This window comes from Neofelis nebulosa, chromosome 9 (genome assembly GCF_028018385.1).
Source record: "Neofelis nebulosa isolate mNeoNeb1 chromosome 9, mNeoNeb1.pri, whole genome shotgun sequence".
NCBI lineage: Eukaryota > Metazoa > Chordata > Mammalia > Carnivora > Felidae > Neofelis > Neofelis nebulosa.
This window is the reverse complement of record NC_080790.1, coordinates 87,951,671-87,975,262: the sequence shown is the minus strand read 5'-3', so window position 1 is coordinate 87,975,262 and position 23,592 is coordinate 87,951,671. Positions and strand designations below refer to the sequence as shown.

The window sequence follows — 23,592 nt, the reverse complement described above, 5'->3', positions numbered from 1 at the left end:
GAGAGGCTATTTTCTCATGAACATGGACTTGGGAGTTCAAGTGAAGGGTGGGGCAGATGCTACACAAATGACCACAAAATAACGTACTCACCATGCTCTGCTTCAAGTTTCTTATAGTACATGATTAAACTCAAAGTTTTTCTAAGGTGTTTTGGGTTTCATTACTTTCATTAGAAAGACAAGAAATGTGAATTGTAGCAATATGACTGTACCTCTTGAAAAATGCTTATGTTGGTTTGTTCCCTTACGTACTAACATGAATAGTAACATGCATTAAAAATATTCATATACAGCATAAATAAAATTCAGCATTATTTAATCTTGTGTGCTTAATCAGAGTAGGGTCAGATTTTAATATAGGATATTAGTAAATATATAATATTACAGATAAAATAAATGCAATGATGACAAAAGCAATAATGCTACACTGGAAAAGACTGTTCTTACATTTTGTCTGAATGAAAGCTGGTAGATGTTCCGGGCAAACATGGAACTTGCTGACAAGATAGAAGAATCTGCTGATGACATAACAGCAGCAGAAACTGCACCGAGACCAAAGAAAGAGATGTACACAGGGCAGAGGTACTTCAGAACAATTGGTAAAATCATGTCTGCTTCATCGTTGTCCTTGGGATCTAGAGGCTTATATGTAGTCTGGTTCCAGTCTGTTGAATAGAAATGACAAATATAATAATAACTAAAGAACCACATGCTCTTTATCCATTTGGGGGTCATCTTATTCTCTGGGAGCTTTTGAAATAAATTCAGAATGTATGAATTAGTCTGATCAGAGAAGTGTAATTAGTATAATTAGGTACGTTGGTCTAAGTAGGTAGGAAATCCATGTACTGGTCAAGTGAAATGGTCTTATATTCAACTCTGGCTTCTAATGGGTTTTGGTTACACTTAGCCCTATTCACAAGACCTGTTATCTATCTATCTATCTATCTATCATCTATCATCTATCTATCACCAGCTATCATCTATCTATTCATTTATCTACTACCTGCCTATTATCTATTTTTTTTCTGCAGTTGTGACATCAAATTGTACAGAAACATAGAAAACATGTTATAAAACAAAAGCATAGATTATTTCTTCAGCCAGTTGGAGGTATGAGGGGACAAGTTCCTCCAAAACTTGGTTTTGGAGCTCCCTCAGCATTGTTTTTCTCCCAACTAAATCCCTTCTTGCATTGAATTCCACTTACTTGAAATAGGAGGCATGATAGATAAAGCAAAGTCCTTGTTTTATTGAGTAGAAAGTGCAGGTATGAGGCTGACATTTTCAGGAGGTTTTTGAACTCCATGTAATGGAACTCAAAACATAAAAGGCAAAAGGACTCCTGAGGAAGCAGGAGGGCATACGCATCAGAGGTGTACAGGCAATGTTTTGCAGCACATCTCTGGCTAAGTCTGTGGGCCAGGCTATTAAAAGCAATGAATCAGTTTGATAGTTGTGAGGATAAGGAAAAAAATGGGCAGAGGATGGCAAGTGCCTGATCTTGTTAAAGCAAGAAATAAAAGGAAGAATCACCATTGGATTAATCCAGTGTTTTGCAAACCTGAATGAACATTGGGATCTCTCATGCGTGCCTTTAAAATGCAGAGTCCTACATCCCTATCCTGAAATATTCTGATTGCATATGTCTGAATGATGATAATATTCAGCCAAATCTGGGAATTCACCAAATTATAGTTAATTCGATAGATTGACCTTTGGAGTAAAATTTAATTACAGAATACTATCAATTTATGTGATCTTCACAAAATAACACTGTGAAGCTGACTTAGAAAAACTACATACATGGGGCACCTGGGTGGCTCAGTCGGTTAAGCATCAGGTCATGATCTCACAGTTCATGAGTTCAAGCAAGCCCTGCATCAGGTTATCTGTTGTCAGCACAGAGCCTGCTTCAGATCCTCTGTCCCCCCCCTCTCTCCCCCACCTCTGAAAAATAAATAAACATTAAAAAAAAGAAAAAAGAAGAAAAACTACATACATAAATTATACAACTGTACATTTTCATACAGAGAAGAATGTATGTAAATGTTCAAAACATTTTTTAAAAAGCTAAAGTAGGCAACATGAAGTTTCTTGAAATATATAAAAGGTTTTTTGAAAAAATAAAATAGATAAATGTGCTTTTAAGTTTTAAAATTTGAAACTTGGAAATTATTCCTGCTATTGATACTATAAAGAAAATAAAACACTGTACTTTTTTTATTTCAGAAAATTTAAGTTTTTTATCATAATTGAAGGAATTGCATGATCAATTAAACACGGTCAGCATTATTTTCCAAAATTTTCCATTATTTATGCATGTATCTATGAATTAAAGTTTATTTAGAGAGAGAAAGAGAGAGTGTGCATGCATGAACTGGGGAGGGGCAGAGAGAGAATCCCAAGCAGGCTCTGTGCTGTCAGAGCAGAGCCCAATGCAGGGCTTGATTTCATGAACCATTAATTTTTCATACAACTGAGTGTTTTGAATTATAAAAACCTATCAATTAGCAGTCTAAGACTCACCAACATTAATACTATGCTTCTCCAACAGAATCTCAGGTGAACCACTAGTAAAATATGCGATAAGATCATTTAAATTTTATGATATGTTTGCCTGCTGAACTCTAGAATTCATAGAAGGAATTACATCTTTAAATTTATTTTTTAACAGAGGTAATTCTGCATTGTGCTAATATGCTTTTGCATATTATTCACAGAATGGCTATGAAGGCTTCATTGTAAGGGTTACAAAAAATATCCTGTTGTGCACCACACAAGATGGCGAAAATAGTGGTGAAAAACAAACAAAAAAGTTTGTCTTTGAATATATAGTTCTTTACTGTTTGTACCATTATGTGCTGAAGAATAAAATGGAATCTTTAAATGTACATTACTATAGCTCCTTTTTTATTTGCTGAACTTCTTTGATGGCATAAGTACAGGACTGAATAAGAGTGGTTTCCCTTGGATCCTACTATTTTTTTATTCCCCCATTTTCCACTGCAGTTCAAACCCATGCTTTGTTGAAGCCAATTTTACAGCATTCCTTGAGATATTATGGTACCAGAAACAACAACCAAGAATATGAACCTATTCCAAAAAAATAGCTGACATTGTGTTTTTCAGTGTGTTGCCCTACAACACACACACATACACACACGCACACATACATGCACATATGCATGAGTGCTCCTGATGGCCGGATCTGTTTTCTGATTGTGACATAAATGCTATCTTTTATTCAAAGGCACATAATCACCTTTGTCAGTCATCTTGTTAAGTGTTTGTTTATGTCATGGATGAACAATTGGAATTAAGAGTGTACATTATGAATCATGACTACTTCTTGTAAAAGTTAAATAATCTAATAAACAGCTGTACTAATTGAAAATAAAAGTATCCACATGAGTATCATCCTGTATCAACTTTACAAACACAGCAGAGTAAAAGGTAAGCTTCTTTAATCTGTTTTAATGACCTTTACCTACAGGACCCCTTTGAATTTGGATTATTCTGTTGTATTTTCATGAAATACCCTTGGAAGCTGCATAGCATAGATATATAAGCATCAAGAGTAATTAACAAGTTCAGTAAAATTAAGGGTGAGATTTAAAAAATATTCTAGATAAAGGCTACTGGGAGATAAGCATTTCATAATGCTTTTTTTTTTTTACTGATTTTGAGTAAATTATTCTCTAAGTTACTTAGTGCCTTGAGTTTATCTTTATCTTGAAAACTTATTTATTGATTTCTCCAAGAAAGAAAACTTGTAATTAGCAAACTATAAAAAATGTAAACAGGAATCTCAAGTTCAAAATGGTCTGTAGGTGTCAGGTAAATTTCTAAGCCAGTGGCTCTCAACTTGGGCTGCATTTTGAGCCACCAAGCGGCTTTAAAAACCACTGCTCTCAGGATCCATCTTAGATTATTAAAATAAAATCCCTGTGGGGTAGGATAGAAATGGGTATTTTTTTCAAGAGTTCCTTCCCCTCCCCAGATGATGTCAGTGTGCACCTTGGTTGAGAAACATTGCTAACAGGATCACATAGACACAATTGATAAGTATACCAGCAAGGGCGGGGGGGGGGGGGGGGGGAAGGGCATGCTCACAAATGTTTTATTGGTGGGGAGAGCAATCAAACACTTTTTGGAGGCATGGAGCTAAAATACAATTGTTTGAGTGCTATAACAAATGTCTGTATATGAATATGATGAGAAACAATCAACTATGTGCGGATAAGAGGGAAAATGGGGGAGGGAGGCCGGTTGGGTGGTAATTGGTCACTTCAGTGAAGCCTCAGTGGGTCCATTAGTGAAGTTGCAAGAGATATACCTGTTGATGCTCCAATGGCCCCAATGAGTATGGCTGGTAAAGCCATCACCAGGCACCCAAAAGCTGCCAGGAATGACAACACTTGAGCATAGGTGGCTGAGGATGAAGAGAGGACCCTCTGGAAGTAGGCTTGCCATGGGATTCCACCCAGCATCTGCATGGGAACAGCAGGGACTCAGAATAAATTAGAGGCAAATAACATCTATTAGGTATTTTTTAAATAAGAAGTTGTACAGTTACATGCACGGTAGTCATTTGTATGGCTCTCATACATGCCAAACATCTCAACTGCAATCATCACATTTTCAACTGCAAAGAATTTCTTCAAGTTTTTTTCCTTCATAATTATATCACACAATCTTTTCTATTCTTTGGTTTCCCTACTTTAAGCTGCATTGCAACTACCCAGAAGCCCAGAAGCCTTAGCTTTGTTTTCATCTGGAGGTTCTTTTTTTTAAAGTTTATTTATATATTTTGAGAGAGAGACAGAGAGAGAGAGAGAGAGAGAGAGAGAACAAGCATGGTGGAGGGGCAGAGAGAGGGAGAGAGAATCCAAAGCAGGTTCCATGCTGTCAGCCCTGAACCTGAAGTGGGACTTGATCTCATGAACCATGAGATCATGACTTGAGCTGACACCAAAAGTAGGTCACTCAATGACTGAGCCACCCAGGTGCCTGGGGATGTACTTAAAATTCTTACTGAGGATACACAATCATAAACATTTTGGATACAGTGAACTATAACGTAATTTGTTGCCTGCTATAAAGAAGTATATACAGCTGCATGGCAATCAGGAACACCTGATTGAACACCTGTCAGAAATGACAGGGAGTCAGTTCTGAAGCACTGAGAAGGTGTCACTAGGCAGAGATGGAGAGAGAAGACAGCAGCACCTGGCAAAGAATCTAATGTGAAAACAAGAAGAAACAAACAAAACAATGAAACAACTATGAGACCACCATGTCTTTGGCTTAATTAAAGGTCAGGGTGTGTGGGAGACAGGAGGCAAGGGAATACCTTCCCCTTGATTACTGCCATGGTCCTCTGACTCTCATACAGTCACTGCTCATGAGTGAACTGGTGAATGAATTCCCCATATCACAATGTATTGAAGTTGTTTCTTTAATTGCCTCTGGAATGTATTGTTTATCATTGTCACACCTGTGCCAATGAGAGTGCTTGTTACATATTGACTCCAGAACAATTTCCTCCTTATAAAAGCTATACATGTTCAAAAGTTAAAAAAAAAAAGTAAAATAATAAATTCTAAAATACATAATCCATTTCTCAAGTCTATATTTTTCCAAAACTTTTCCTTTGGTTTGCAACCTGTAAGTCAATACAGATCTTCTCTGACTTACAGTGGGATTATATCCCAATAAATCCATCATATGTTGAAAATATCTGAAGTCAAAATCAAAAATGCATTTAATACATCTAATCTACTGAACATCATAGCTCACCCTAGCCTACCTTAAAGGTGCTCTGAACACTGACATTAGCCTACAGTTGGACAAGTCATCTAACACAAAGCTTACTTTATAATAAAGCATTGAATATCTTATATAATTTATTGATTACTAGACTGAAAGTGAAAAACAACACGGTGTATGGGTGCAGAATGTTTGTCAGTGTATGTTGTTTACTCTTCGTGGCTGGCTGGGAGCTGTGGCTGGTTGCCGCTGCCCAGCATCACAAGAGACAGGATAGTACCGCATACTGCCAGCCCAGGAAAAGATCAAAATTCAAAGTATGGTTTCTACTGAATTCTATTGCTTTTGCACCACCATAAAGTTGAGAAATTGTTAAGTCAAACCGTGATAAGTCAGGAATGTACGTATATCACTAACATTTTCTATGCCAATGAACATTCATCAACAATTTAGATGCTTATATGAATCTCTACACCATAAATTACATGCCAATCTCTCTGGATATTTAAGTCACCAGAGCTTTGTAAGTGAGGTGAAATCTGACCTCCACAGACAAACAGAAGCTCTGATGGTGAGGTGGAAGATGGGTCTGGAGAAGTGAGATTTGGGTGGGCTGCTGCAGGGAGACCGTGAAGGGCCATTACAATGGGCCAGGTGAGGAATGTTGTCAGTGAGCAGGTTCAGGGTGATACCTTAAAGGTATCCAGAGCAGGAGTCCATAAATCATAAATTTATGACAAGTGGAAGTTCAGAGAGACAATTGGAAGGCTGGAGACCACTCGTGAAACATTTGGAGGCTTCCTTCTGTAGTTCATCCATTCATTCATTATCTATTATTCCACTTTTCACTTGTGTTGCATTTTGAAGAATGAACATAACTTAGTCATATAATTTTTTGAGGTGGAAGAAACCTTAGCAGTCATTGGATATATAGCCTTATCTTCAAGATCTGTAAATCTGAGGACTAAAGTGTCGTGTAGGAGAAATAACTTTTGGGTCTTGATTCTCCATTTCAATCCTTCACTCAGACAATGGTGTGATTATGAACAAACTGCCTATCTTCTCTGTCATAATCTTCTCCTATGTAACCATAAATATATCTGCTATGCAGATATAAGTTCATACACACATAATATTTAACCCCATTATCCATTGAATTCATAATTATAATCCAATCTAGAAAAATGTTGGCCAATACGTTTACAATCCTTGGGAAAGAAGCTCTCCTCACCACCACTAGAAACAACTTGTTTTCTTTTTTTCCTGTCTTCTTACCAGGAAATTCCTTATTGGGACAGACAAATCTGCCTTCAGGGATGAAATTTACCGAAGTGCCATAATGACAAAGTGAAATTACAAACTATTGTGAACCCTCTAAAAAGGAAAAAAAAAATAAACAATTTCCCTTTAATTTTGATATAAATGTTAATCTATTTCTTACTTTGAAATCAAAATAAGTGTTTATTTTTGTAAGTAACCATTCCAAGTAGCAAAATCACAATATCTGGCAGTTTCTTTTGGTTTTCCCATCTTTCCTCAATCTGTGATCTGCCTTTATTTCTTCTGTGCCCCACCTTCACCACAAAGTCCTGTCAAGTTCCCAAGCTATCTCCAACTTCCCAAGACTTCTTTCTTGGGATCTTTCCTGAGGGACACCTCTTTTTCCAATTTCTGTCTGCACTAAAGGTCTTATGGCATGACTAACTTACTTACTCAGTAATTAGAGACTGAATGGATTACTTATTTCAGAATAAGTGGGTTGTAATGCCTAAACCAAAAATACAGATTAAAGCTTTTAGAAGGCTTGGCTTCAGATTGGGGAGGTACCTGGGGGTAGGGCATAGTGTTCTTCACTTATAGCACAGCAGAAATGGGTACACACCATATATTACCCCATTGACATTGTCCCTTGAAGGCTTCACTCTCTCTCCACTTTGACACTAATCAGCTACCACAGTCAGTAAGTGGCTCCAGCCTTCCAACAGGAAGTAGTCAGTGTGGAAACATACATGAGCCAGTAGGTGACATATACATATAAGTCTTAAAATCTTAAAAATATGTTTGATTTTAGGAAAAATGAGACTGCATTCCTCAGGTAAGGGCATTACTTACCAACAATAGAAAACTATCAAGCCAAGTGTAGATTTCAAATGATTCAATGGTCCCCAGCCAAGGCTTTTGGTATTTGGTGTGCAGAGCAGTGTACCCAATGTCAGCAACTGCAGAATGTGACAGGGCGAAGGGGACACTGATCCACTGCAACCAAAGAGGGACATGAGACTGTTAAGCTACAATTTTTTTTACCTGTTTAACATGTGCAAGGTTTCGCCACATATTTTGTTTCCTCATAGACCACATAGCTCGGTTGTTCCTCTTGTTCAGACAGAGGAGAACTTGGAATTAAGTTCTCTGCGGGATGCCATGAAATACTTATTTACAAAAGTTAGACTAACATATTATCTATACCTGTGCTTAATTACACCATATCATATCAAATATAAGAGCAGTCAACAAATCTTTGAAGAAGAAAATGTTAAATTTGAGAACATTGAGTATATTGATATATAAACACTTGTTGTTTTCTTTGAATTAGATAAAGATGTCCAATTTTTAACATGACAAGGAAAGACCTGATTGAGAACTTGGTGGGTGACACAAACCTTCAGGCGTGAGTCCGGTGCTAATACAAAAAGAAGGAAGTGAATGGGGAGACCATCTATATGGAACAAGGCAAAGAGGAGAACACACAGGATGTGCACACACATCTTTTGGGCTACAAGTGGCTTAGGGAAATGGGAAAGATAAACATAAATATATGGAGAGAAATTTGAATTGTAAGCTGAGGGTTGGTGTTTTGTTTTGCAGGCAGCTAGAAGCTAGTGGCATTTCTTCTAAGTTTTTTTTTTAAGTTTTTATTTAAATTCCAGTTAGTTAACATACAGTGTAATATCAGTTTCAGGTGTACAATTAAATACTTACAACACCAGGTGTTCATCATGGCAAGTGCCCTCCATAATGCCCATCACCTATTTCATCCATTCCCCCACTGACCTCCCCTCTGGTAACCATCAGTTTCTTCTGTATAGTTAAGAGTCTGTTTCTTGGCTCGCCTCTGTTTCCATATGCTTGTTTGTTTTATTTCATAAATTCCACATATAAGTGAAATCATATGGTATCTGTCTTTCTCCAACTGACTTATTTTGCTTAACATAATACTCTCTAGCTCCATCCATGTCATTGCAAATGGCAAGATTTCACTACCTTTTTTATACGACTAATACTCCATTGTGTATATGAGCCATATATTCTTTATCTATTCATCAGTTGGTGGACATTTGGGCTTCCATAATTTGGCTATTGTATATAATGCTTCTGTAAACATCAGGGTGCATGCATGCTTTTGAATTAGTATTTTTGTATTCTTTGAGTAAATACCTAGTAGTATGATTGCTAGAATGCAGGGTAGTTCTATTTTTAACTTTTTCAGGAACCTCCATAATGTCTTCCAGAGTGGCTGCACCTGCTGCTTTCCCACCATCAGTGTAAGAAGATTCCCCTTTCTCCACATCCTCACCAACACCTGTTGTTTCTTCTGAGTTTTAAAAAGAGTTTAGTGTATTTCTTCTGCATTTTAATTTCTAGATGTGAACAGTGAGCTTAGGAGAAGGATAAGTCAGAAAAAGCAGTAGGTACACTGATATGACTCAGGCCCGAAATACAGTGATGATATTGGAAATAGAAAGACATTGGTACTAAAAAGGATTATGAAGAGAGATTCAACAGTCCTTACATTAGAGTGGTAAGAGAGTTCAGAGAGGGAAAATGAGCAGATGAACCTCATGTTTACAGTTGTGGAGCTCCAAGGATGGTGATAAAATCAACAGAATTGGAGAATTTGAGAAAAGGAAATGGTAAGGTGTGAGTTGATACATTAATTATGCATCCATGTATAGCCATTTGAAGGTTGGAAAACAAACCATTCTTGGCCTTTTATTCAGTCAGATCAATAGACCCTTAACTTATAACCAAGACAACTTGATTCCTTATCAGTTTGGTTACATTCTGTAGCATAAAAGCACTCTAACATTTATACCCACATATATTTGCCTTACCATCTTTGTACTGGCATGCTTGATTTATGCACCTGTGCATTTTAAGGTCTGGTCTCATGAAAAGCAATGAGAAATTACATTTATTGTCAATAAATAGCTTCATCCCCTGGGGTTGTGTTTGTTAGAATACCAAGTGCATCATAAGAGCTGTCATTGCCAAACCAACCATGCCTCCAAGGTTCTGAACAGAGATTTATTTCTGGAAGTGTATGATGATGCTAAGGAGAATTGTGAATTTCAGCACTGCCCACTTGCTTTTGGCAATTTAAAAATTAAAAAAGTAGGAGTCATTGAGCAAATTAAATATACTTGAATTCAATTAAAATATAAGTGAATGAAATTCCATGAAATGCACATCAATTCTAGGGGAAAAAGAGGAAATATTATGATCATTGCTAGCATATGTTAATTTAAGGCTGAACTGTAACTTTAGTTGTAGTCAGTTCTTTTAAATTTTTTCCTCCATTATTAATGATGCTAGAAAACAAACAAAAAAAACAAAAACAAAAAATGAGTCTGAGATTCAACTTAATTTTTCTGACTGTCTAGTGTGAACACTAGCATAGGGTGAAGAGCTTTTCGTTATGAGAAAAATAAGGAAAAAAGAGGAGGCTCAAGGGTGCTTTAATCATCTGTGGAAAGTGAGTCATGATGTGCAGTCTCAATGTGCTCTGTCCGTGGCCTTTCTACGAGGGCACCACCCCTACAGGACACACAGCTGAGATAACATACACATGTCTGAACTCAATACAGTGCCCAGCACGGGATGGTCACACCATTTTCCTTATACTACCTTAGAATTGTCTTAGGCATTGGATATTATATGGATAATAATACAGTCTTGATATCTTAAGATGTTGAGTTTGCAAAGGCTCAACATTGACTAAAATGTGCATGTAAAACACAAAAGCACTTTTAATATAATACCAACAATATTCACGTCTCCATAATTCAGTATTTTTTACTGAATAAACACACATATATTACCTAATTTAATCTAGAACTTACAAACAATACATAATAAATCTTGTGTCCTTTCTTTGTTTCGAGACCCCAAATAGCGATGATAAATATTGAAACCCACAGTTTTTCCAATGGGATAGTTTCTGTCTTATGAGCAGTCTTATGGAATTAAAACTAATACAGGGGAAGGTTAAAAGACTAATGCAGGTAAGCACCAACATTGACATTTTAACTCTGAGTGAAGTGTTTTTTGCTTTCAAACTCAAGGGAGAGCATACATAATTTTCTATCAAATGTGGGCATGAAGCAAAGCAAGTCCTAGACCTTGCTAAGAATTAAACTGAGGGCATATTTTCTGTCAAAATCCAACTAAATGACTACATTTTTTCATCCAATTAATTGAGAAATTTAAAGTCTCAAATCATACACAACTTACTATGTATTGCTCACTATGGAAAATAACGTTTCTATTCAATTTTGCTGAGTTAGTATAAAATACCACATTATCTTTTAGAAAGAAGAAGGAAAGGAAAGGAAGAAAGAAAGTCTGTGAATGGCCCCACTTACCAGGCCTATGAAGATGCAGAAAAGCTGAACTACATCCGTGTAGGCCACGGAGTACAGACCACCCACCAGCGTGTACAGAGTGGCAATGAGCGCAGAAACAATGACAGAAGCTTGCACATCAACGTCAATGATCACGCTGATGGTGGCTCCTGAAGAAAGCAGACAAGAGAATGCTATGGTCAAGGTACTCAAATGGATTCCACTTTCTGTTCAAGGATACACTGAATGTTCAGTACCAGCAGGTAGTGCCTCTGTGTCATGTGAAATGTATTGGATGATAACAGCCAAAGTGAATTGTCATATCAAAATCTTAAAATCTATAATATATTCTTCCTTCCTGAAATTGGCACTTTGGTAACTTATATAGGTGGGGGCATCCAAAATTGATGATATGACCTCAGAATTCCATGAAATATATTAAATTTAATACCATTATAAGAACTTTCAAGGGCACCTGGGTGGCTCAGTTGGTTAACCATCCAACTTTTGGTTTCAGTTCAGGTCATGATCTCATGGTTGGTGAGTTCAAGCCCTGCATGGGCTGGCAGTGTGGAGCCTGCTTGGGATTCTCTGTCTCTTTCTCTCTCTCTCTTTGCCCCTCCCCTGCTTGCACTATCTCTGTCTCTCTCAAAATAAATAGACTTAAAAAAAAAAGAAATTACAATAATTTTACTAGCTATCTGAAACAGACTTTAATTAAATATATGCAATGTATCTACTCATATTCACGAGATAAGCACAATCACCCACTTCCACATTTTACAATTAATGTTCATTTTCCATTTTGCATTAACTCTGACCCCTGCTAGCTTTTCTTAGATGACAGATGGTATAAAGTGCCAAGGTTTAAGACAACATTGTAGGAGAAAGTAATAAAACTGGTAAATTTAATCCAGTCCTACTGCTAGGACACAAACGTATTGAACCCTAGATTTCAACATCATATTTTTTTTTAATTTTTTTTTACATTTTATTTTATTTTTGAGACAGAGAGAGACAGAGTATGAACGGGGAGGGGCAGAGAGAGAGGGAGACACAGAATCTGAAATGGGCTCCAGGCTCTGAACTGTCAGCACAGAGCCCAATGCGGGGCTTGAACTCACGGACCGTGAGATCATGACCTGAGCCGAAGTTGGACGCTTAATCGACTGAGCCACCCAGGCGCCCCTCAACATCATATTTTTAAGTAATTTTCCTTATCAGAATTTTAAACCTGCCTTAGAAATAAAATTTATGTTTTTCTTACTTTCTGACTGTTTATGTGTTTTTGATGTCTATATTTCCAATGAGAATATGAGGATAGGGACACTGGACCACTATGGTTCTTGGACTTCCAGTTCAGAATTCACCTGCTGCTTTACAAATCCTTTCTCCACCATTTTCAAAAGTTACATAGTTTATGTTTCATATTGTTTTTTTTTTTTTTTTAATTTTTTTTTTTTCAACGTTTTTTATTTATTTTTGGGACAGAGAGAGACAGAGCATGAACGGGGGAGGGGCAGAGAGAGAGGGAGACACAGAATCGGAAACAGGCTCCAGGCTCCGAGCCATCAGCCCAGAGCCTGACGCGGGGCTCGAACTCACGGACCGCGAGATCGTGACCTGGCTGAAGTCGGACGCTTAACCGACTGCGCCACCCAGGCGCCCCTGTTTCATATTGTTAAACACAGCAATTATAGGAACCCCAACATACGTGCAACAAATCTGTGATTTTTTTGTATCATTAATTTCAATCTTATGTTCTGCTACCACTCCTCAAATGCATGCTAATAGCGTATGCAAACCACCAGAGACGAAAATCCATTTTCTTAAGGAGCAGTGTAAACTATTTTGATCTAAGATAACAATATAAAATATTTTTCAAGAATTTTTTTCTGAGTGATTTGGCTTTGGTAACAAAATTAAATTATTTTTATGAGTAAAAATGAATTAGTAAAAAGACAAGTCTGGTATTGGAGAATGAAGATGAAGGAAGGTGGTCAATTTGGATCATTGCAAAGGTGGTGACTTTGGATAGCAGACTGAGTTTTTGCTTCATGTTGAAACCTTAGTTGTGATTCTTTGCCAATCTTCTTTTGGTATGGTTCTTGACTTTAACAACATTTCTAAGTCATGTCTCAGGAATGAAAATTCCAATTATTACCTGCCTCTTTGGGCTGCTGTTTAACTTTCTACCGTTGTGACGTTTTTATTAATTCCATACCTCCAAAAGGTAGGGAGGGAGGCTGTATGCTACAGAAAAAAAGATCACTGGACTAGGATTTTAAAGACTTGGATCCTGGTAAATACTGCCATTTGGTTGTAACTCAGTGGTTTTAAAGAAATCACCAATTTTTCTATCACTATTAAGATTGGGGTTAATTTTTTCTCTAAAATATTTTCTAAATAATTCCATCATTTATAGTGACTAAAATTGAAGTTACATTTCCAGATCTGCTGTGAAATATTAGTTTAATCATGAGGCCATAAAAATAAACATACAATAAAGTTATAAAAATTCACCGAATTTGAGCTGTGAGAAGTATAAATACACATTTTAAAAAAAATGTATGTAAAGGATGTTGTCCATTTATGCCAAGAAGGTAGTTTAAAATTCTCTTAAGTTTCAGCACATTCACAAGAAGGTGATAATGTTATATTTGTCTATTCTTAAGTGTTCCAACTTATTTCTAATAGACACTAATTTTGAATTGTCCCACTATTATTTTTGAAGAAAATATGTGTTAATTTAGAAAGACACATTCTCTTTACAAAAGCATATATTCCAAACAATAGCAGCAATGTTTTTTATACATGTTTTTGATATGTGTGTGCATCTGTGTAGAGAGGGATATATAGATATCAACACATTTTACATATATAGTGACATAACACACAGATGTAGATACACACACATATATAATAATAAGTAACTGAGCGAAGTTTAGAGTTTGGTTCAAGTTTATATTTCAAAAATACTTTAGAAATATTAGTTTATTATTTTAACTCTCCCTTCAGGGCTCTGTTACATAAATTGATCTGTATTCCATGAAAGTGAACATTTTGTATTCATTCTGTTAGCTACTGAACCCACTCCTTTTTAAATATCTCAGCAGGCTGTTCTTAAAACCAACATTTTCTAGTGTTAAAACCAATGACAAACTACCATTGCTTGTAGGCTAATGACAGCGAGGTGGGAAAGGAGATGTATTTTTACACATAATTTCATTAGGCTATAGGTGCAGTGGTAGTTGTGGAGAATTATTATATAGTACCTAGAAAGTGCAACATTTTCCACTGAGTTATTACAATATTTTATAGCTATCAAACTCTTTTCTTTTCATCCTTTTCATTCTTTTCATTCTTTTCATCAAATCATCCCTTCATTTTATAGTTGGAGACCAAGAAGATAAGATTATATGGGAGTTTAAAAAATAATGTCATGAGGGGCGCCTGGGTGGCACAGTCGGTTAAGCGTCCGACTTCAGCCGGGTCACGATCTCGCGGTCCGTGAGTTCGAGCCCCGCGTCAGGCTCTGGGCTGATGTCTCGGAGCCTGGGGCCTGTTTCCGATTCTGTGTCTCCCTCTCTCTCTGCCCCTCCCCCGTTCATGCTCTGTCTCTCTCTGTCCCAAAAATAAATATTGAAAAAAAAATAATGTCATGAAAGGAAGTATAAACTAATGTCTGACATTACAGAGGTCAGATCTGATGATAATACTGAAGCTGGAAGGTAAGTTTGTAGTATAGAATATACACCATAGAAGGAAATTCATCTTATCTTACTTTTGCTTTGACCACTTAGGGTCTAGCTATAGACATAAGCCTTTTATCTTCATTTGTAAGAAGAGATGGAGAGAAACATACGTGGATGCCTGGATATCAAACACGGACACAGCTCACTGAGGAAGGTTATGGAACTTCCAACTCTATTAATCTTCAAGAAGGAACTCAGCACTCAGTGAAATTTCCCCTTGATGAAAAGGCAAATTATTGAGCCTGACCGATCTTCCACTATCTTGTTTTCTAAACCTTGCAAGTGGGCTGAGAACTAATGGGCCAAGGATAAGTTGTTCTTAGCATTAATTGGTCTTAGTAGTAAGTTAGACCCTAAGAAGTCTCCATTCATTTTCTAGATCCCTAAACATATATACAACCCAGTACTTTAGGATGTACTGGGATTACACTGAGAAAAGAAATAATGTTGTTCTTCTTCTCCTCTTTTGAAGAAAGTATGGCCATAGATGATTCATTCATTGATTCATTCTTTCATTTGTGAGAAGATTATAACTGTTAACAAGATACAAGTCCTATCTTCAAGAACTTTAGAACTCCCTTTGTGAGGTTGGATTTGGGCATGATATAGATAAACAGGCACATAATAATATAAAGTGACAAGTCCAATGAAAATAAAACTCTAGGTATCTAAGGAAGCCCATGGGAAAGGCATCTGGCAAGGTCAGGATGTCTGGCCCAAGGAAGTGACATCTATAAGAAGATTGAAGGACATTTCCTGGTTTTCTAGGCAGATGTGCAAAATTGTAGGGGGGGAAAGGAGTCCAAAGCAGAGGGCACCTGGGCTTGCACAGTGTCAGAGGCAAGACAGGAGGTCTAGAGTTCTGGAAAAGTAAGGAGGGGTGGGGGGGAGGAGGATGAAAGAAACAAGAGACTAAGTCATAAAAAGCTTTCTGGGCCCACTTAAAAGTTTAGAAAGGGACAGTAAAGGGACATGATCAGATTTGTGTTTTAGAAGGATGAGTCTGGCTACCATATGTAGACCAGAGGAAGAGGGCTGAACCATAAGCAGGGAGACGGTTGCATTAAATCAGGTGAGGGAAGCTGCAAGTAGCCTGGCTTGTGGCTGAAGGGAGTAAATTTGTGTATGTGCTGCTCATCAACCAGAGAGAGGCAGAGGTCCTTACCTAAGGCAGAGAAAATGGCTGCAGCCCAAAACATTTCTCCCATTAGCGCAGGAATAAATAGGAGCCCACCCATGCGTTTTCCATAGATCTGCTGAAACGGGTCTAACATAGTCACATATCCTTTGGAACGCATAGGCTTTGCAAAGAACAAACCACCTAAAAGAAATTAAAGTGTTTATGAGAAAATAAAAAATTCATAATATAATAGTCTTTGCCAACATTTTATTATGTTATAATTTCTCAAGGGAAATACATTTTTTAGAACATTTATATGTGTGGAGGAACCAGACTAAAATACACTGTGAATACAGAACCAAGACATACTTAGTAACAAAACATGACTTTCTTAATACGTTTGTCATTGTATGCATCGAAAGGGCCATTGAATAGTATATCTGAGGCATGTAGATTTAAAAACATGGACCAGCGTGGCATTCGCTAAAATGCCTTTGTATCACCCAGAATAACATTTAGACACTGATTAAGCACAAAATCCAATAAAAGTATTTTAAGGGCAAAAAATATTAGGAACTCTGTTATATAATATTCTTGACCTTTTCTTAGTTTTATTCACAAAAAGAAATTCAGGTACAATTCAAGTTGATTCATTGTTAATGATATCTCTACACTATTTTTGAAAGAAAAAAATCATACATTAGGAAATTAACTATTCTCTTGCCATCAGATCAAGGGACTAAAAACATATTCCATAATCAAGAGACCAAATAATCTAAGCATTAGTGTTACTGATTTCTGGTAATACCTACTTGAGAGAATTCTGGTAACATTTTTTTTGCACAATAGTTATTTACCATTTGACTTGTTATTTCATTTGTTATTTGTACTCCTGTTCTTTATGCTTTACCGAGTGTGTCACTAAAGTTTAAATTTTCACTTACCTAAAATCAGACTCAGAGAATATCCAATTGGTGCCTGAGCCCAAGCTAGACCATAGTCTGGTACATACACTGCTTCAGCTGTCCCATTGATGTAACCTCCTCCGACCCAGGTGGCTGAAATAGAATGAAGAGTGAGGGAAAGACGCTGCCAAACTCCTCATACCCCAGACCTGCTCACGTTGACACAGTGGCCAGTAGCCTCCTGTGACTGCTGAGCACCTGAAATGTGGCTAGTCTGGATTGAAGTGTTCTGGGTGTAAAATATATACTGGATTTCAAAGACTTCATATGTGAAGGTGAATGTAAGGTGTCTCAATAATTGTTTTTGCATTAATTATATGGTGAAATGGAAACATTTTCAATGTATTGAGTTAAATACATTCTACTTTATTTTTTATTACGTTATTCTACATTATACTTATTCCTCTACTTTTTAATGTTCTTTAAAAAAGGTTTGTAGAAAATTTAACATTACCTCTGCAACTCACATTGTATTTCTATTGGACAGTGTTGCCTGGCGTTTGTTGAGGTCAAGTTTCTTTATTTTAAGGTTTTTCTGTTTTAATTGTATTGATCTTTTCACATGGATCACGATTATCTTCCTCAAGGAGGGGGCAGGGAGAGGCATTCACAGTTGTAGATGTATGTATTTTTTAAAATTTTATTTTTAATTAATAGGGTCACTTCTTAAACACTCTGGGTACATAGGATTTTGGCAGAGCTGTTCTGCATCCTAACATTTTACTTACTGTCTTAAATTATTAAAGGAGAGAGGACACTTTTACTCCAAGGTGTCCTAAAGTGACTTTAAATTATCTTTTTCCTCCTTCTTTCCAAGTACCTAACATATGCTTAGGACCTGGGCTGATATTAGAATTTGAATGTTGACTGCATACCCACTTGCATTCTTCATTCTAACCTAGGTCTTTTAGTAAGATATTTGATATTTCACAGAGAATAATAAGAAATATGTCTTCTCCAGATGTTATTTAATAGAACTCCTGTAGCATAACAGTTGAAGGAAGAGGTCAAGGGTCCAAAGAAAACACATGTTGGGTAAACAAGTTTGGGCAAAGAAGGATCTATAAACTCTACCATTTTCTCTGAGAAGGCAGTATCATATATGCTTCTTCCTGAAAAGCTAAAGTTAATGGAACACTTAAATCCTTATAGTTTTTTTTTAATGTTTATTTACTTTTGAGAGACAGCGAGAGAGAAAGAACGGGGCAGGGGGGTGGGCAGAGAGATAGAGGGAGACATAGAATTTCAAGCAGGCTCCAGGCTCTGAGCTGTCAATACAGAACCTGACAGAGGGCTCAAACTCATGAACCACGAGATCACGACCTGAACCGAAGTTGGTCACTGAACTGAGCCATCCAGGTGCCCCAAATCTTTATAGTTTATTTCCTTTTAAGAATATTGCCAAAATATCTAAAAGAATCCCTTGTAGAATGTGTGAAAAATTATGAGGAACATGGGCTGGCTTATCAGATAGGAGTCTGAATTCTAGGCTATATCATCCAACTGGGAAAAAAGTTTGACTCTGAAAAGTTCTCTGAAATCTCACAATTAGAATGTAAGTAAAGTAAACATGTATTTGAAACTATCAAAGACAAGTGTTTCTACTGTGTTCATTCCAAAATTTATCTGCATTTAATCCAGATACCAAGCAAAGAAGGGAATGTTTTAAGGTTAGTGTTTTTTTTAAAGGTTAACATGAAAAGACCTCCCTAGAAAAAAAATCTTAAGCACATTTAAATGGAAATACAAAAACCCTAAATTAGGACAAATATGCATATATCAGCCCCTCTCATCTGCTTGCTAGCTTTTACATGGCTGTGAATAAATAACAAAAGCTATTATTTGTTTTTCTCATTTTAAGCCCTCCTGTAAATTTAAACAGGGTTTCCCCCTCCACTAAGTGTCTAACTAGGACTTGAAGAAATTATTTTCACAGTCATAGAATCAGACTTGATCCTCCTTCTAGGAGAATCTGAAAACTAGGAAACTGGAACTCCTAAGAACACACTAGCAATGTTTCATTGCATAAAGGAAATGGTCTTATGAGCACAAAGCTTATAAGTGATCATTTTTCATTGTGTAGATGTCCTCTCCCTTATCCAAAAACAAAATTGGTGTCTGAATGATTGTAAACATAAGAAGTGAAGACTTGGTTACTTATCCTGGTTAAAGTCCATCCATTTTTATCACTCTAGTCCCTTCTATGCCAGAATTTGCTCTGCATGTTTGCATATTTCATGTCAGATTTATCAGTGAGAATAACTCTTTTAAACTATATGCATTTTTATTTTTTAATCTTTATTCTTTAACAAATATATATGATCAATGAATCTGACAAGGTGTAGATAATATGGTTCAGATTTTAAATGAGTTATGATATTGACCAAGGTTCTTTTCAGTTCTTAAAGACTGAAAAAAAAATCTTTAAAAATTGAGATAGACTATGAAACTTCATATGAAATAATCATGATTCAAATTCTTCTATACACTTTAAAAAACTGTTAGGTTGAAATAATCATTCTAGATCATAAAAACAAATTCTGAAATATTACCTTTATGAACACAATAGATCTAATATTAAACTAGAGTCATAGAACACTATAATAATTTTCAATGAATAAAAACTTTGATGTACAGCAACTCATTTATTCTTTTCAACAATTTTTTGAGTGAAATCAGTTTTTATTGTTTTATTTCGCTTTTCTTCTCATTTTCTTGGTATAGGAGAAACCTGAAGGGAATATATAATCACAATGTTTTGCTTCACTTCAGATGCCAGTATCACATCTGGATCTTTAGGGTAAAAAAGAAGCATTGTTGCTATAATGAAAAATGAAAATTAAGATGTAAAGTTGTGCATGGTGTTCATCAGGATAATAAGGAAACAACATCTGAAAATCTATACCAACATTTCAGTAAACATACGCAAGTTGTAGGGTTATGGATGATTCTTAATCTTTATGTTTTCCTACTTATCTGTGTATATTAGATATCACAGAAAATATTTTGCACAATACAATTTGTTCTATATATGTGAGTATATAGAAAAATTGAGACACGGGGGTAAGAAAGGACCTTTTTACAAATGTCGTGCCTTTATATTCTAGAAAGGAAGCAAAGCCAGCTAGAGGCCTGCACTTGGTGCATTGCGGAGGGGTCCCAGGGTGTGGCTGCCAAAAGACCAGGGTTTGGTGCTAATTCTAGTCCTTACTTCCAGAGACCTTTCACAGTGGTCAAATATAAACAGCCTCATAATGGTCATAAGAAACTATATACAGTTGAAGAAGAATTAAAGGAACATAAAATGTGCATGTCTGAAAAATAAAACCTATAGTCCATAAACTATTCTAGAACATTGTAGGTTTCAGATGGCCAGCAGGGATGCAGTCTTCACAGACTGTTCTGTTAAACTATTTCATATACAGATGAGTCATATTTAAATAGCACATCAGGATGGAAACTGGGCATCATTTGGATATGATTTCTCATGGGATATTTTCCAATGGGCCCTCAGAGTTCTGGTTAGTCTGGATTATGTTGCTAATGTTTAAAAACTTAGTAAGAATCAGAAGTGAAATGTTATTGTTAGTGAATATATATCAAATAATATTAAAGATATAATTTTAAATTGTTGTTTTTCAGAAATATTTTCAACAACAAATAAGAATATAAAAGAGAAACAAGTTACCACTTAAACAGAACCACCTTTGGGAACAGGAGGAAAGATATCAGCTTCTCTGAGCCCAAAGGGTTTTGAATAGGAAAGGGCTGCAGATGCAGGCTAAGGCATTTCAGTTGGGACACGCCCTAGCTTTCCCCCTTTTATATCAAGCCTCCTGGAAATCTTTTTTTTTTTTTTTCCCCAGTGCTGTGGATTTTTCACATGTGATTATCTTCCTCTGAGGAAATTGGTTTATTAAATGGGAGGATTAGGTTTCAAAACAGGGCATCTCTCAATATGGAATTGTGTTGCCCCTAATTGATTTATTCAGTTGAAAACTATCATGAGTTAATGTTCATTGACATTCATCATTTAAGACAACAAAAATTCACAACTTTGTACCTGTATTAATGAACATGATGAGACACTGACTTTATCACATAGCTTGTAAGACTAAGACACTTTTCTCCTTTGTTTTTATTCTGTTCCCACCCACTGAACTGTCCGGATCCTCCAGATTTGTTTCATTGATATTGTGTCCATCGATTTTTTATAAAATCATTTTGTTCAAGTACTACTGAGTTGACACCCACTTATTTTTGTTTCAAAAAAGTAAAATTATTTTTAGGATATGTAAGTAATGAACTTAAAGAATCCCCAAAGGACAAAGGCTAATGTTTGCTTTGTCACTCTGAGAAGCCAAGGAGGGGTGGGCAGCATGGACCAGAGGCATCAGAACCTACCTGTCATGGTAAATCCACCCACCAGCAGACCAATGTCTCGGCCACCAACTATGATGGCCTCGCTGCGCTCTTCTGAGCTGCCACTGTTTTTGGTTCTCCAGGCAGCCCATATTCCAACCAGCAATATTAGAAGGTAGAACACGATGATAGCAATCAGTCCTTCTACATGGAAAGCCATTTTTATCTAGGGGTCCAGATTCTTCCACAGTGAGCTACTTCATTAAGATTTCTAAAGAAAATACAGTAATGCATTATAAACCAGCCAAGCATGCATAAGCAGCTGGGAATAAACCAGCTGGCTCATGAAAGATCCTGTGCCACTTACAGAAAAAGCACATTGAAATCGCATATGACACTACCAGTTGCCAACACATGTCCACTATTTTATTCTAATTAGTATTTAACAGTTTAACATTGTTTTGAGCCTCCAAGGGGGGGAAAAAAAATAGAAATGGCTGTTTACCAAATGTAATCATGGTCACTTTTTGTGCTTAATAAATTCTTTTAATTTAAAATTAACCTTGTCTTGTATCGTAACTGAGTCTCAGTCAAGATCATTTACAAAGAGGATGCATCTGGCTTTTGGAACTAACTTACTATTCCATCTAAAATTATTGTAAGACTACCCTGAGAATTCTAACATATTCTTACATTCAGTCATCCATTCATTCTTCCATCTCTCCTTTCAAACAATTGTAGGGAATGGTTCCAAAAGTAATGTGACATACAAATATCTGGGGAAAAAAAAACTTTAGGAAAACCAGTTTCAAAAGCACATCAACTCTAATTTTCAACAAGTGCCTGTGGTCCAAGTTACTGTAGCAACTATAGATGGTACATTGTTTAAAGAATGTACCTTTTAGCCTGCTCTTCTGGCTCTTCCATTGTTCTTTGCTCTTTTCATCTCTCCCTCCTCCTGAACTTAATGGTAGGTACAAGAAAACAATTTAAAAATACAGTATTGCCTAAATATATAAGAGGGGGTCAAACGTATTAAAAACAAGACTTCTTAAGAGACATATGTCAAATTCTAACGCCTTCACCTTCAGGAATTCTTGTTCTCTGTTATTTTTCAACCCTCGTGACCATGGCTATTTCATGCACTCGCGTTCACACAAGCACGTTTCTGGGGGGGAAATGCAGGTATTTGTGTTCGCAGGTGGGTGATGAGTCCTTGGGTGAAAGAATTAGCTTCCCTCTGATTCAGGGGAAGCAAAAGAAGCGCGGGCGCGCTGGGTGCGCTCCGCCTTTGTGAGCAACCGAGCTGGGAAGTTCTTTCCTGGGCCCAGCCTGGGGGCTCCCCAGCACCCTCCACCCAACCCCCGCCGACCCTCCCGCTACCCCTCGGTCCTTCTCCTGCGCCCAGACTTCCCGCCGCTGCAGCCTAAGAGCCTTGGGTGCCAGACTGTGGACCTGCCCGCGCATCCCCACCAAGAGGCAACAAAAGCCGAGTCCTTCCGACCTAAAACGCCGGCTGGGCGGCCACCGGGTCCCCGAGGGAGCGGGCTCCGACGCGCCCGGGATGCCTGCTCTGCTCCTACCTGGAGTCGTCGCCGCGCGGAGAAGTGCTCCGCCGGCTGGAGCTCCTCTCGGGACCGCCGCCCAGGCACCTTGGTGGTTGGGGGCTTCAAGGCTGCCGAGGGAGGGGGAGTGTCCGGGGTGCCAAGGGGCGAGGAGTATCGCCAGGCGGCTGGGTTCCTGCCCCAGGTCTCCCAGAACCTGGACGCGCACGGAGTTGACAGGTGTGGGCGCCCCGGCGGAGGACGCGCGACGCGGCTGAGGTGGCGATCGATGCCAGTATTGGCAAAAGTCCCCTTTATAAGGGTGGCTGGCGGGGGCGATCGTCAGAGCTGGGCAGGCGGACGTCAGAACAAAGTGGTGCTGGGGCGGGTGCCGGGGAAAGTGCCCTCGCGCGCAGGATGGGTGTGGGGGTGAGGAGGGGCGGGGGCTGAGGG

At 37.5% G+C, this 23,592-nt stretch overlaps 1 protein-coding gene and 1 long non-coding RNA gene across 2 annotated transcripts in view; one reads left to right on the top strand and one right to left on the bottom strand.

Annotated features, from left to right (window-relative positions):
- The window catches only part of LOC131485290 (uncharacterized), a 20,158-nt gene extending 8,401 nt beyond the window's left edge, over positions 1–11,757 (top strand). The window contains exon 3 of the long non-coding RNA XR_009248758.1: positions 11,362–11,757. This is a non-coding gene — a long non-coding RNA (uncharacterized LOC131485290). The remainder of the gene's footprint in view (positions 1–11,361) is intronic.
- Positions 1–23,592, bottom strand: part of SLC5A7 (solute carrier family 5 member 7) — a 25,646-nt gene extending 2,054 nt beyond the window's left edge. The window contains exons 1-8 of the mRNA XM_058684599.1: positions 23,179–23,592; positions 21,638–21,866; positions 17,213–17,326; positions 16,314–16,469; positions 11,415–11,563; positions 7,885–8,028; positions 4,340–4,493; positions 448–665 (exon numbers count right to left, since the gene is read on the bottom strand). Of these exons, the coding sequence (XP_058540582.1) occupies positions 448–665; positions 4,340–4,493; positions 7,885–8,028; positions 11,415–11,563; positions 16,314–16,469; positions 17,213–17,326; positions 21,638–21,815 (1,113 nt within the window). The 5' untranslated portion in view covers positions 21,816–21,866; positions 23,179–23,592. The remainder of the gene's footprint in view (positions 1–447; positions 666–4,339; positions 4,494–7,884; positions 8,029–11,414; positions 11,564–16,313; positions 16,470–17,212; positions 17,327–21,637; positions 21,867–23,178) is intronic.